The sequence below is a fragment of the Sciurus carolinensis genome, chromosome X, assembly GCF_902686445.1.
Source record: "Sciurus carolinensis chromosome X, mSciCar1.2, whole genome shotgun sequence".
Classification (NCBI taxonomy): domain Eukaryota; kingdom Metazoa; phylum Chordata; class Mammalia; order Rodentia; family Sciuridae; genus Sciurus; species Sciurus carolinensis.
The window spans coordinates 17,512,499-17,528,869 of NC_062232.1; the positions used below are offsets into that span (position 1 = coordinate 17,512,499).

At 36.6% G+C, this 16,371-nt stretch overlaps 1 protein-coding gene across 1 annotated transcript in view; it reads right to left on the reverse strand.

Annotated features, from left to right (window-relative positions):
* Positions 1-16,371, reverse strand: part of Phex (phosphate regulating endopeptidase X-linked) — a 190,456-nt gene that overhangs the window by 142,008 nt on the left and 32,077 nt on the right. The window contains exons 4-7 of the mRNA XM_047537191.1: positions 12,612-12,698; positions 11,016-11,242; positions 3,707-3,775; positions 1,356-1,472 (exon numbers count right to left, since the gene is read on the reverse strand). Coding sequence (XP_047393147.1) covers positions 1,356-1,472; positions 3,707-3,775; positions 11,016-11,242; positions 12,612-12,698 — 500 coding nt within the window. The remainder of the gene's footprint in view (positions 1-1,355; positions 1,473-3,706; positions 3,776-11,015; positions 11,243-12,611; positions 12,699-16,371) is intronic.

The following is a 16,371-nucleotide window of genomic DNA, read 5'->3' on the forward strand; positions in this document are numbered from 1 at the left end:
ACATGTAGGCATGACTTTTGTATTGCAGGTAGTAGTTGGGAGAGAGGTGAATATGACCATCATCACAGCAGGAAGAGGGCCTCATTCCCCCCGACCTTCATTCTTCACCCCTACTCCATACCTCAACATACCACCATTACCCTTGCCAAACAGGAACCCAATAAACATTTACACTCCTATTTGCCTCAGGTTTTTTTTACCAAGGTTCATTATAAAAGACCATGAACCCATATGCAAAAGTTTCTTGGTACAAGTTTGTTTGTTTTCACTACAAGATTTCCCCACAAGCAGATACCACTATATTTGTTTTCTCTGAACCTGTGAACATACAGGGCTTTCATACTTTGGTTCTTCTAGAAACAAGTTGTTTTACAAACAAAGAAAACCATTCAAGATTTCTCATTATTTTCCCACGAGTTTGTTTTCATGCTATTTTGTCTCTACCCCGAGCCTAAAAGAATTTAAGTAGACTTGATTGGAACACAGTTTATGACACAATAACATTCATTGGTAAACAGACTTCCCTAAGCCCAGATCTTGTATCAGACTTACTCAGTAGGAATTGCATAAAAAGGGGAAGGGTATGGGGGTAGGAATGATAGTAGAATGAATCAAACATTATTACTCTATGTACATATATAATTACATGACCAGTGTAATTCCACATCATGTACAACCAGAAGAATGAGAAGTTATACTCCATTTATGTATGATGTGTCAAAATGCATTCTACTGTCATGTATAACTAATTAGAACAAATTTAAAAATTCTTAAAAAAATGAAACTCAATCTTTACCTCTATACCATATTCTAAATTTAATTCAAAATAGATCAAGATGTTAATGTAAGAGCTAACACTCAAATTTTTCTAAGGTAAAATAAAGGAGAATAATCTTAGTCCAAAAAACACAGACTGGATTAAAAGTAACCTTCCAGAATTGAGGTTTGACTCAATAGTATGCATGAGGCCCTGGGTTCAGTCCCCACTTTACACAGTAAAAGTAATCTTCCATTCAATTGAATTAATAAAGAGTTATTAAACATCTATATTCTATTCAGGCCACACAAAAGATTCTTTAGGAAAAGTCAGGTCTTTCTGCTGTTTTTCTCTGGCCACAGCTGAGTAGCACAGAGACATTGGATGGGTTTAAACAAGGGAAGTGGAAGGAATGAAGAGCTCTTCTTCTTGTCATGTTTCTTCTTCTTACTTCTCAGAGGGGATGCTGTAGTTCTACTTTGGACCCAAAGAGCAATGACACAGAAGGTTGTTACTTTATTGCAATGTGTATTTTCATTCAAGATATACTGACTTTAAGGAAAAGGACATGAATAAAATATTTTCAATTAATACTCACCTCAGCTATCTTAATTTCTAATCTAAGCACTGACTTCATGTCATGCTCTGCTCGGGAGCTGTTAGCTCCTAAAAGCACGGCAGTGTCCACCATGAACCTATAAAGGGCATCCCGATACTGTAAGAGATAAAAAAGCAAGTGACCATGACAACAGCTTAGTAGGGAATATGTTTCAGAAAAGCAGAAATAGCAGGTAGAAATAAATGCCTTCACTTTCACTCTGTGCTCAAAGTGTGGTACAGGCATTATGTAACACCAGCCACCCACCTACCACTTTGGGAGAAAAAAAATGATGGGTTTGTGAGACTGTTTCCATGAGAGACAGAGATACCCATCTATCAAGCATCAAGAGAACTGGGCTTCCAGTAACTTACAATATTATGGACACATGCAACATCTCCAAATGAGCCCAGAATAGAAAGCTAATGGTCAACTGTCCTCTTTTCATGCAAGTGAAGCTTTAATAAAATAAAGGGAAACAACTGTTTCCAAAAGCAGGAGGCCTTATCCATAAACACTGGTGGGAAGTGTGATTTATTCTCTTTCAGCTCAATTTATCCACCTTCATACTAAAAAATGAAAGATGACTGCAGTTATTAAGGTCCTATGTCTTTTCACTTTTGTACAGTTTCCAAAAAGTTCCCTGTGGCTCAGGAGGAAAAGATAGGAGAGTAGGGAGAAATGATGGAGAGAAACCTACCAAATAGCAAATATGGAATTTCCTCCCTAATTTACACCTGGACTCTGTAAGCTATTCTTTCCATGTGTATGACCTCAGGCCCTATACAGTGCTTGGCACATAGTGAGTCATTAATAAACACTGATCGAATCAGTAAGCAAGTTTTGCAAACAGTCTTAATTAGAAAGAATGTTTTGCCATTCCTAGTTCATTTGAGAAAAAAAATTCAAACTACTCAACACGTATGCAAGGTGACTTGCTAGACAGTCTGTGGGGAAAGGTGATGCAGATGAAAAACTAAATAATGCTCAAGTTTGGTTCTCAATGTGTGATCCAGTGAGGAAGGTAAAGGTGTCATTACTAACAGTAACATTAGTGGGACCAAAGAAATTTCTTAACAAAGTTTCATGTTTGGAAACTCAAGAACTGGAGAAAGATTCTTGTGTGGGAGATTGGGGATAAGAATTTGAGGGATACAGGTTTGGAGTAGTGAGGAGGACAAGTTGATTTGGTTGAGGGAAAAACAAAAGTAGATGAGTCAGGAAGGAAAGGTGGGTTAGGATTAACCATGAAGAAGCCTTGAACTCCTTCAAAGGAATTTAGAGTCTATTTTCAAAGCAAAGGCATTGTGGGAGCAGTGCTGTAAGAACAGAGTTTGTCCAGTGGTGCTAAGAAATAAGTGGAAAGAAAAGGAGGAAGGACCAGCTAAAAGGTTGCATGCTGTAGACAAGGCAAAGGTGAACAAGAATCGGACCCATGGCAGTAAGGATAGAAAGAAAAGACCAAGTGGCTCGAAGAGATATTTCGAAGGTGGAATTACTTGGACTTGACATTTTTTATAGAAGGAAGAGATGATTTCAAGCCTGGTTGCTGAGAACCCAGCAGAAACAGAGGCACTCCCAAGTTGGTAAAAGTGCATTCTATCTACTTTGTAAAAGACAATTTGCTAATTTCCTTTAATGAATATCTTCAGCCAGAAAGTTGCCTAGGGTCTTGGCTAGTTTCCTGCCCTCCAGAGCCTTCTCCAGATAGAGGCTAGTATCAGTACAGATCCAGGAGATAAAGGTCTGAAGCTCTTTGGGAAGTTTGATAAAGTTTCCAAAACGAATTAAAAAGGTCAGAAATGGACCAGCTCTTTCCAATCTCCAGGAAACTATTAGGTTTCCCAGACAGGATAAGAAGTCTAATCTCATTGATCCTTTCTGTAACCTGGGGCACCTGTTAAAACTACAGATTCCCAGACTCCACCTCAACTCTATTAAATCAGACTCTCTAGGACTTGGCACATAATAGAAGCTTCTTGGGTGCTTCTTAAATAGTACAGTATGAGAACCATTGGTCTTCCAGGTGTCTGTCCCCACACTTCACGCGGGGACACTCTGCACTTCTGAGGAAAGACTGCAAGCTTGTTTCTTGGTTATGTCACTTACGTGTGCTGTCTCCCTACCTAAATCATGAGGGCAGTGAGTAGGGGAATTTGTAAACCCTGACACCCAGACTTCCAGAAGACAGGGAGGAATTTATCTGCCTGAATAAAAGGCCTTTGCCTCCTATGTTGGGAAAAATGGTAGTGAATAGCAGTACTACCTATTTCTGATGAAGAAGCAGGAATCTTAGAACAAAATATTAACCTGACAGCAGCTTGACAGGGTTGAATATGAGTAAAACTTACTGATTTGGCTTCTGTACTGTTGTCAAGGTAGTCTTCCCTCACAGCTAAGGAGAGTGTTGCTTGGTCCAGCTGTTAAAACAAAACCAGAAAACATTCTACTGGCACTGCAGATTCTCTGTACCATGTTAACAATAGTCATGAGATCGTCTCATTGCAGCCATAGTTTGAACCTGTGTCACCATTACTAAAAAGAATTTATTCCCACTCAGAGCTACATGAAAATAGGCACTTTGGTAATGGTGGATCTTAAGTGTCAGAGACCTGACACTGCTTTCCTGAGTCATGGTTTGTAGTCCTTTTGAGTTTCTATCAACACTGAATAGTACCAAAGCTATTTGAGTTAGAATAGATCTTAGAGATCATCTGCTTTGATGGGGGTGGGGGACAAAAGCCAAATAATTGATATGACTTTCCCAAGGTAACATGATTGGGCAGAGCTCAGAGTAAAAGTGTCTTCTGTTACCAGATCTATTATCCTCATTTCTTTAGTAATTTGCAAATGCCAATGTGGATGGAGTTGATTAATCAGAACTTCCACTTCCCTACCTCTAAAATAATTTTTTCCTAAAGGAATCAAATAATAATTTTGAAAAATATTCGCAAATTTTAGACCCGCTCTGCAAAGTTAGGGATAGATAACAAAAATACAAAATTCATACAAGTAAATAAGTAGAAATATTATGATAGAGTATAATATAAAGTCTTGAAATAAAACTTATAGCACCATAAATCCAGTCAAAAGAAAGAACTGTTTTTTCAAAGTGCATGCTATAAAAACTGGACATCTGTATGTAAAACAACTGAACCTGGAACTATACCTCATACTTTGTACAAAAATTACCTGAAAATGGATCACACACCTAAATGTAAAACCTAACACTATAAAAATTCTAGAAGAAAATAGAGAGGAAATGTTTGTGACCTTGAGACATAACAATGAAATCATAATACACAAAATAAAAATTAATAAATTAGAATTCAATATTAAAAAGTTTTGCCCTGTAAAAGACAAGCCACTGAATGGATAAATATTTTAAAGTAATATGTATGTCAAAGGACTTGTATTCATAGCATATAAAGGCTTCTCAAAACTCAACAATAACAAAACAACTCAATTTAAAAGTAGGCAAAAATCTGATCACACTTCACAAAGGAAGATACGTAGATGGAAAATAAGCACATAAAAATATGCTCAACATCCTTAGTCATTAGGAAAATGTATATTAAGCCCACAATAAAACACCACCACACCTCTGTTAAAATGTAAACTAAATCTGATGAGTGCTGGGGAGGATGTGGAAAAACTGGATCATTCATACATTGCTAGTGGGAATGCAAAGTCGCCCAGCTAACTTCAGAGGAAATCAGTTTGAGTTTCTCATAAAGTTAGACATATATTTACATATGACCCATCAATCCCACTCCTCAGTGTTTACCCAAGATAATAAAAACTTGTGCCCCTAAACGTTTATGTAATTGTATTCTTAATCATCAAAAACTGGAAACAAACCAAATGTCCTTCAACCTGTGAATGGATAAACTATGATACACAATGAAATACTACCCGGCAATAACAAGGAATGGACTGCTAATACATGCAACAACATGGGAAAATTTCACTTACATTCTGAAAAAATCAGCAAAACTATAGGGACAGAGAACAGAATGGAGGTCACCAGGATTTCAGGATAGAGAAAGGGGTTGACTACAAAGGGACAACAGAAGATAATTTGGGGGGTGATGAGACCACTCTCTTTATTGATTGTTATGGTAGTTACATGATTCTATGCATTGATCAAAATTTACAGGCATATAGATCACAAAAACTAGATTTAATTGTATGAAAAACTTAATTTTTAATAAAGCTTCCACACACTTCTCTAAATCCTATGGCTTGTTTTTTCCTTGAATATGAACAACTGTCTAAATACTAAATAAAATTGATCCCAACCACAATAAACTGGCCCTATTTAAATCTGGTTCACACATTAAAAAGTTAAGCCAAATTAATAAGATACAAAGTCTAAATAATATAACTCAAAAATTAGTAGTATCCAAATAAAAACTGAATCCTATATGCCCATATCATTATTTTATGTGACTTTAAATTGTTTTGATCCATCTTCCTCTAGTTTCTTCTCTTACTATAATATCAAATATTTTTCTTTTGAATTCATGAACTCTGAATAAGATTATAGTTTTTCATAAAAACCTCCTTCATAAGAAACAAAAGGCCAAACTAAGAGTTAGTGATGTTATGAAAAATTCAGGGAAAAATATTGCTATTGGGTCTTTTCTTGGGGGGAGAGATGCTTTCAAAACTTCCATCTTGTCTGTGTATTGCCAAAATCCTCAAATTATTTGTTTTACCTTCTCTAATTGGCTTGAAACAACGAAGTCACAAGCCAGTCTGACTTCTTCCTATTGCAATTCCCAAAATACCACTGTTTCTTCCAAAAATTAAGTAAGACAGGATCATGAAACAAAATATTTTGATTAAGATGCTTTGGCTTTCAATTAAATTTGAACCACTTGGAGACATGTGAGCTTCAGTCTCACAGGAAAAAAAAAAGCTGTAGATAATATAAAGAAAGCCAATGTTTTCTCTCATGAAATGAAGATAAACCCACTATTGTAAAAGTTTAGATAATTTAAGTGAGGCTACCACATCTTTTTTAAACCCTTAGACTGTTAGGGCTTCTAGACCATTTTAAATACACCAAAAGATTGAATAAGATCAGTTGACTAAATCTCATGAGAAACAAACTCTTGAGGCAAAAGACTTTTTCAAGATGCCAACATCAGGACACTCTGTTATTGGAGGTTTTTAGAATCTTTACATTTAAGACTAATCTGAATTTTCAAGTAAGAAATAAAGTTGATATATTGTGCTGAAAATATGAATTTTCTCAAATAATAATAAGCTGTTAGGAGACAGAGTAATAATACAAAAACATCTAACAAATTATGATGCAGGAAAAGGAAAGACAAAGAAATTAGAAAAACCTCATTTCCAATAGAATATCTCCTTCCCATCATGAATTTTGCTGAGTTAAAAATAAAATGCAAGCCACTGAGTGAGAATGACTTTAATTTGTTGTTTTATACTAGGGCAACACTGGTCTTCCACTGTTTCTGGATCACACATACATTTTTTAAGTCTTCTATTGTTCCTTAAATCCTTATTCTTTCTCCTGGTGTGAATTAAACCCAAACACATGTAGCAAAATAATGTTTCAGGGCACTCGATTCTGTTGTTTCTTGTATTTTTGATTTCCTTTCTCCTATTTAAGCCTGTAACAAATCCTGTGCCATCTTGTCACAGGGGAGCTTTGCCAAGGGTCATTGTGTGGGCCAAACTGTACATCCTTGGGATGGGGATATATCTGCCCATTGGAAAGAATGTTTTTTTCTTCACTGAGAAGTACCATATGCTCACCCAACAGGATGCTTGTGGTGCTGTTCCTGCCCAGAAGGAAACCTTTTTCTTATCCCTGTGGTTTGTGGTAATAGAGAAGATAAGAACACTGGGGAAAATAGAACTTAATGAAAAAATAAACCTAAATGCACTGAGGGAGGAGGTAGAGGTGAGGGAAATTTCTCCTAGAGCAGAATGAGATTCTTCCAAGCTGAAAAACAAGTCAGTGGTTCTGGTGAGCAGAGGAAACCAGTTGGTGCCCCATAGAACTTAGCAATATCTTAGAGGGAGAAGAGGCCCAAGATCACAGAATCAGAGAAGCTCCTCTGAAGGGGCTATTTCCAGAGTGAGTTTCTCCTCAGATCACTGATGACTAGAGGGTCTCCCCATCTCCTAGGAGAAAGTTGAGAAATGGCACAACTATGAGGGGGTAAGGAGTGCCTAGACTGAGGTTCAGTTTTCTAGCAAAAGATGGGGTAGGAGCTCATGATCAGATTAGATTGCAATTGCACAACCAGATTTGAAATCTGAGAGGCATGTCAAGTACATAAATTGAGAAGAATCTTTTAATGGTCCTGGGTCATGCTTCAAGAGAAGGGAACCTTTTGTCATGAGAGCCACTGTGGACCAATATCAGTGGTGAAAACTTGCAAACTTCAAGTCATTTAAACCTCACAGCAAAAGTACAAAGTAAATCCTAATTTAGCTTTCCTTACACTTGGGGAAAGGGAAACTCAGAGAGGTGAAGAAATTTGTACAAGGACATTCAGTGAGCAAATCATAAAGTTAACCTAAGAACCTCAATCTTCTCACCACCGAAGCTTACTATTTCTACCATACCCATGGTCTTCAATGTTCCACAAAACCTAAAAGGGGTAGAGAAGCTGCAAATGTTCATTTAATTAGATTTTTTTATACTTTTAGCTACTTTTAAAACTAATAAAAAGCAACACACAAATTCTACAATTTTGGCAGCCATAAATACATTGATTTTGTGGTCAGATTCATTTGGTTTCATTCAGAGCTCCAAATAAAGCTTCCTCTACCATCTCTAGACACAAATCTGTACTTCCTATAACTGTATCATGGTTAGGAAGATTGTAAATCCATTTTGTTTGGGGGAAGGTGGTTAATTCAGATGGGTGAATATTCACTCATATAAAATGGCACAAACAGAGACAGAACAAATGTGTGCTGTGTTTAAATGCCAAGCAATGCTAAACACTTCAGTTTGGAACAAGCAGCCATCTTGGCAAAGAAGAGCAGTAATAAGTACACGGGTGCCTCCGTACATTTGGGAAGTATCTATTACTAACAGTTGAGTGTTTCTAGGACCCATGTAATTGAATATTAAGTGTGCAAGGCAAGCTGTTAACATGTTCCTCAATTCCCCATATTTTCTATAAGCTAGTACTACAATGAGAGGCTTGATTTGATTCAAGTTCATTTTTTTTTCTTTTCTTTCACTTTTGGCACATCAATGGAAATGGGGTGCACTTCATACTGGTATCAGGAGAGACATAACATTTGATTGTCCCATGTTTAACAATTGATATTTGGGTTCAGGTGATATCAGTCTGATTGCTTTGTCATAAATGTCCCAAACTATTATCTAATAGTTTTAGCAGCTATTCATTCTTTTATCAGTTTTTTTTTAATATGGTAACCTTGTAATTCTATTATTTCTCCTGAATTCTTAAGCCATGATTCCCCTATAAACTAGAACTTAGTCTTATCAGCTATTAGATTACCCTGAAATCAGTGGAATTCAAAATGTGAGACAGTTTGTAGGTCAAATAATCTGGTTTCTTCAACAAATACATGTAGTTTTTAAAAATGAGGGGAACTGCTATAGATTAAAATAGACATATCAATCAAAGGTACATATGATTCTTATTTGGAACCCAAATCAAAGACCAAACAGTTTTGGTTTGGGTTTTTTTAAGGACATGCTTGAGGGCTAGGGACGTAGCCCACTGGTATAGCATCCTTGAGGTCCTGGTTTTGATCACCAGCACTACAAAATAAAATAAAATGGACATGCTTGAGACAATCAGGAAGATTGACAATTATCTGTGTATTAGATATCAAATTATAAAATTATGATTACTTTTTTGGTTGTGATAAGAGTATATTCCATTAGATCAGCACTGAAGTATTTATGGTGCAATGATATTATATAAAATGTTCCATTCACTCTCCCCCCCAAAAGAAGGGACTTAGATAAGAAGAGCAGACAGTTGAGGGTATTGAAGCTGGGTTGATAGGTACATGGGAGTATATTTTTCTTTTCTATTTATTTCTGTGCATATTATTTTCCATAATCAAATCTTTAAAGAAATTAATTCAATTATTTGATTAGATCTAGATATCAGCAGAAGGAAAATGGTTACCATTTGCAATAATTTATCTGTGTGTTGCTCAAGATTTTCTATCACTCAGCAGTGTATCAATTAAGTTTCAAAGACAGTCTCTGGTTTACTTCATAATACCACTGAAAGTATTTGGAAAAATATTATAATAGTTTTGTAATTAAGGATGATATTCTTAAAACGTGGTTTAAAAAATGAGTAACCTATCAACATTGGACAGAAGTCACTTGGATCACCATTATTATCATTGTATCTTATGTAGTACATCTTATCCTGATGGCATTAGAAGATACCTCAATACCATGCTATCATTTCATCACTCAACACAGAAACACAGCTGTCTCTGGAACGGAGCACTTCTTTCTTAGTAGGTGGGAATTCTTTCAATGACCAAAGATTCACATTGAAACTTTTAGTGTCTAAACTGGAGGTCAGAAAACTATAGACTTTGAGCTAGCCCTCCACACAGCTAGGTTTAATGGCAGAGTTGAGTAGTTATGACAGAGATCAAATGGCTGGCAAAGCCTAAAATATGTACTCTCTGGTCCTTTACAGGAAAAAAAAAGAAGTTCGCCCTGATCTAACTCAAAAGAGAGACTCCAGGATTTGGACTTTGGAAGGCTGACCTATATTGGATGAGGGTAATACACTCTAGTGGATTTATACTTCTAAGATTTGAATATTAACATACCATTAATATTTTCTGGTTTGACAAAGGATAGATTTGGGGGAAAATCAATGGTTCAATAATATCATCACTATTAGCCAAAGTAACTGTGGAAGTAAAAATAAAAAGCCCAACAAGATCGAAGCATAAAACAATTTGAAAATGTTACCTGAATTTTTATAAATCTCTTTCACTGATGAATCTTCTGTTGTTGCTATTTTTCTGACAGCCTCCTGATCTTATCAATGTGATCTACCTTAGGGCATGTCCACCTGACCCACTCCTTTATAGAAGAGATGCTCACTTTTCCAACAGAAAAATGTAACCAGGTACTTAGAACAAGTTCTACTTGATCTTTTGAAAGGAAGGAGGAGAGGTTCGAATTGAACTAGACGATGAGAAAGTAGGCATGTAGGCATGAAACATTAGAAAAAGGGGTAACAAGAAATCATGGCATGTGTTCTCTTTCAGGGGGCTGAGGAGGTGAGGGAAAGAGCAGAGTTCAGAAAGTCTTTTATGAAAGCAGGAGACCCACAACCCTCTTCCCACTGGAATTTAGGAGCCCCATTCATGTCTAGAGTAGATCTCTGAGGGTCAGATCATTGAACACTTAAACTCATTTACAATCTTCCTGAAAAGTTGACAAAAGATGTCTGTTTATGATTTACATTCTACAAATCTTGTGGGATCTAATGTAGATCTAATTATCTACATTCTGCAAATCTTCCACATTCTAATATTCAACGGAAATTTTACTTCATCATTTCACTAAGGTAGCATGAATTTCTTTCCCTAGGAAGGCAGCCTAAAAGGCTAATCTTGGAGTGAACAAAATGTCCTTCCTGGCTATACCTTCAAAATGTGTTCATTGGATGCCTTGTCATCAGGGGACACATACAAACGGATGAACACAGAATTGCTGTATTGACCACGAAATGTTGCAAGTGTCTGCAGAAGGCTGAATTTTCTCTCTGACCAAACTCCTTCAGGACCAATATTAGCTTCAAGTACAGGCCAGCGGAAAGGTGAATGCCGCAGAATGTGGAGCAGTGGTTTGGCATCTGCTTTTTCGATGGCTTCTGAAAGGGATCAGATATTAAGGGAGAGTTAGAATTGTAAACTGGATTACCAAAGTAGAGTGCAAATGTATCTTCTCAAGAGAAAACACCCATAAGACCCCAAATTGAAAATTCAGTTGTTACAAAGAATGTGAGAGTGGTAGCCTAGATTGAGCATAACCCCAGAGACAGAACTCTAACTCACACTACAATGTGACTGTCTAAATATCGTGTTACTATCAGGAAGTTAATAGAGGAACTTGTTGGAATGGACCCACCTTTTGACCCAGTTATCCCACTCCTTGGTTTATACAAAAAGGACCTAAAATCAGCAAACTACAGTAACACAACAACATCAATGTTTATAGCAGCTCAGTTCACAATAGCTAGATTGTGGAACCAACCTAGATGCCCTTCAACAGATGAATGGATAAAGAAACTGCGGTATATATACACAATGGAATACTATTCAGCCATAAAGAAGAATAATATTATGGCATTTGCAAATAAATGGATGGAATTGGAGAATATCATGCTAAGTGAAATAAGCCAGGCCCAAAAAAGCAAAGGTCAAGTGTTTTCCCTGATAAGTGGAGAATGATATATAATGGAGGTGGGGGGTGGGGAATGAAAGAAGAATGGGGGAACTTTAGAATATGTAGGAGGAAATGAGCGGGAAGGGGTATGAAAAATGGTGGACTGAGACAGACATCATTGCCCTATGTACATGTATGATTACACGAATGGTATGAATCTACATCGTGTACAACCATAGAAACGAAATGATGTACCCCATTTGTGTACAAGGAATAAAAATGCAGTGTGTAAAAAATTAAAAGCTAAATAAAAAAAAAGAGCTACACAGTCAAAAAAAAAATGGGTAACATGACTTCCAACTCCAGTCATACCCAAGACATTGAGAGACAGGTCTGAGTCACACAACAAAGATGCTGCTTAAGCTAAAAAAGAAGCCTGGCACACCTGGGAATCTGGATTTCTCTAGATTCCAGCATGCCCTATGAAATATACCAATTCTTTCAAGTATATTTTCTCCCAGTCTCTTTCTCAGGCCAGAAGTAGCCTGGCCACTGGATTCTGGTTTTTGTAACAGGTACAGTGAAGTTTGCCTTGCTGCCCTAAGTTTTTCATAGGGTAACTGATGCACAAATAATCCAAATCATCAAAACAAGATTATTTTCTCCATCAAGACAGACACAGAAGATTAACTAAGAAAGGCTACAAAATTCAGTCTGAGAATTGCTCCTTTCCTTAAACAATGCCTTCAAATATTAATAGAATTTTTGGTTTTTTTCCTTAAACAATATCTTTAAACATTAGTATAATTCTGAAGGAGAAGGGTGGTAAATATTTTATTTATTTTATTACTCACTCTCATTCATGCAGGATGAATAAAGGATTTTGGCTTTCTGTATGGCCTCAGAGTCACGCCTTCTACTGATTGATTTCTCCAACAGTACTGGGAAGGTTAAGAGAGGATTCATTAATATCCACCCACACAAGGTGCCAAGTTGGAGGTCATTAAACGTAGTCCTAGTCTGCAGAAAATTAAATGTAAAGACAGACAACCCTGAAAAATACAGATCTATAAAAGACATACAGACAGAAAAACCAATTCCAAATCGCTTGAGGTTCAAATGAAAACAATTTAACATTTTCTTCTCTCAGGTTGTCCTAACTCAAAAGAAACTAGAAGTTCAATTTCCAACTGAGACTGGACCTTCTGCAGGGGTTAATTTCTTCTGCCACCTACACAAAAGGAAACAGAATTCATTTATTCAAGAACCAAAAATAACTGAATTTGGTCTCTTGTTTCTGTACCAAGTAATATTCTCAACGGAGGCAATTTCATCAGGGTCGAGTTTCTTAAGATTTCTTCACAGTTCAACCTCTCAGGGAGGTCACCTGGAAGAAATTTCCCATTAGAAGTTTTATTCAGTGTTGCATAAACATGCTGTAGACATGGAAGAAGTTATTTAGGCAGGAAACAGAGAGGCAAGATTGGCAAGCCTACCCAAATTGCCTGAAAACTCGCCTATTTACACATGAGAAGTCTTGGCCATTTAAATGAGGCCATGTGTATAAAATGGCTGCCAGACCCACCTGGAAAATGATTTTCTATTTATAAGATCACTAATAATACTGTTACATGAAGCTAGGAAATGACAGTTGCCACTATTGCATTAAATAAGGAAAGAGGAAAGGCAGGACTCAATGAAAACAAACTTCAGCAAAAAAAAAAAAAAAAAAAAAAGAGCACCTCAGACTTACTTGAGAGTATCAATTTCTCAACATGACACCAAGCTGAAAAATCCCTATGGAGACTGCAGCACTGTGGCACTACCTATTCCAACTATGTCAAACTGCTGTTGTCAAGGCATTTGGGGAAACAACCTAACAGCCTCCAAAATCACAGTACAACAGATGTTCCTACAGTTCTCTGAATAGCTTCAAAACACAATGTACATTGCTAATCATATTAATAAATAATTACATATTCCCCAAAGAGGAATCTATTTCTAAACTAGAACTTCAAACTACTTTTCAAAAAATGCAATCCACAGCTCCTGTCCAGTTTTTTAATAAGCACCTGTATGTAAAACAAGTTCATATAACTAAACAGATTCCAGCAAAATAAATTAAGTTGGGTTAGATGTGGGCGTTTTCAATTATTTCAGCTTGTTTGGTGTTTCTTTCTTATATATTGTCATAGCAATAAAAGTGCAAAACAAGCCCGGAGGATAAAGAAAGGATCATTTTTTAGTAAACAAAAAGCTCTAAAATCATATCCACATATATTTCCATTTAAATCAGATCATGTGCCTTTCCACCATATTGCTTACATGATCATTACCATCATTAGACTATTGAGGAGACACATTTGCAAGTAAGTAATCCAAATTTCATTTAGGGTTGTGATCATTTTCTGATGCTATAAACATTCCACAGGCTATAAACATGAGTGTTCTGAGGACCCAAAACAAATCATGGTAACAAAAAGAACTAAAATTATTAAATTTACCTGAGTATGCTTTCAAGGCATGCCATGTATCACAAAAAGAGAAAAAGAGGACACACATATGCTAGGTAGGGCAATCCCCAAATCCCAACCATGCATAAGTACCAATAATTAATGCATGGCAAAATTCTGGATCCCATGCCAGAATTTGGCTTTTAAAACAGATTCAGCTATCACAGGTTCCTTGTCATACCCTTTTCCTTCCCTTCTCCTTTCTTTCTCTCTGTATCCAAGCAGGCAGGGGAACATTGATATGCAGACAGTAATGTGGCAATCAGTTGGCAGCATTCATTTTATATATCTCTGCATATGAATTAGTGGTAAGAGGAATAAAATCTAGCCTGGAGAATCATTAATAAGCAGAAAACAAAGCCTGCCTATCATAGGCAATTACTTGAGGAATTAAAATGTCCCTAAAGTGTTGCAAAGGGCTCATGGGTCACCCAAACAGGGACATTTCCAACCTAGCCTGTGTCATTTCATGGAGGATCTCTCAACATACCCCCTGAGTCCTTACCATATTACAATAGAAAAGAACTGGTTGGAGAAGTCCTTCTGAACATAAAATTTGAACATTGCATATATTATTTTTCTTTTCCTCATTATGCTCTATCAAATAAAATTGGTCTCAAAAATATAAGGCAGCATAAAAACATGCCAAGAGGATGGACTTTCAAATCACAGAGACTTGAGTTCCAGCTGCAGCTGGAAAATGAGCAAGGTATTTTATCTCCCTAAGCCTTGGTTTCTTCATATGTAAATTTGAATTACAGAACATACCTACTAGGTTTTGGTGAGGATTTTAAAAATTTAATGCATAGGAAGCCTTTATCTTAAAATAAGTGGTGGTTTAAATAGACTTATGGGCCAAGTTAACTACACACAAAATTGGAAAGTAATCAAATTTGTTTCTAGTACTTCCTCCTTAACTATTTCTCTTTTTCTCCTTCCTTCTCAGGATATTGGTGACCAAAGACCTTACACTAGCTCAAGGTGCTGCCACTCTGTGTAGGAGGACATTTGTATTGAAAAATCTTTTCCCATTCTATTATAACTCATTTTCTTGATGGTATCTTGTGATGAACTGAAATTCTTTCTTTAAATGTAGTCCAACTTGTCCGTCTTTTGCCCTCATGGTTACTATATTTTGTGTCCTATTTTAAAAATCTTTGCTTACCCCAAAGTCATGAAGATAGTTTACATTTCAGATCTACAGTCCATCTGGAATTTCTTTTCGCACATAATTTAAACAGCCCTGCCTTTATAATACACAACTGTCCTCATAGGGAATGGAGGATGTGAGGATTTTAATAAAGATTGTATTTTTGGTCATTGCATATCAAATAATATCACCAAAGAATATTCTGGTAGAGCTGGGGATATAGTTCAGTTGGTAGAGTGCTTGCCTTGCAAGCACAAGGCCCTGGGTTCAATCCCCAGCACCACAAAAAAAAAAAAAAAAAAAAAGTTCTGTTGTGAAAAACTGGCATTAACAATGGCTATTCTCTATTAAACAGAGTACATTTTTGAGCAGAGGCTGGGCCATGCTCATCTTTGAAGACCATGGCCTAGTACTCGACAATGATTGGTGCACAGTAAATGTTTACTAAGCTGAATTCCTGACAAGGAAAGTCAGAAAGAGAATTTTTCATCCAACTGAAAAGAAACCTGAGAAGCCAGACTGACTATTTTAATATTTCATTTTACAAGCAGTATTATCCTTAGCATGCTAACATTATAATCTCCTTTTTTCACATTCTAGTATCTACAAGATGCAATGATATCCAAGACTTCATCTGTTTTTATGAACACCAGTTCTTAGGACACCCAAGTTTAATTTTACCAATTGTCTCATCTGAATCATCCGTTCCCAATGCCCTGCTCTTCTATACTGAGGTTGGGGGATCCTTAGCATTCTACTTCCTTTACACTCAACAGTCCTGAGAAAACTGTCAGTCCTACTCCCTTAATTCACTCTTCCTGCTGAGACAGGGCATTTATTGAGCACTCTAAAAGATGAAAAGAAAATTCCAAGGCTGAGACTCCTGAGGACTTTACAGTGTCCTGATTTGTCATGAGTTCAATAATAATCATGTGCATGCACCTCAGGCCA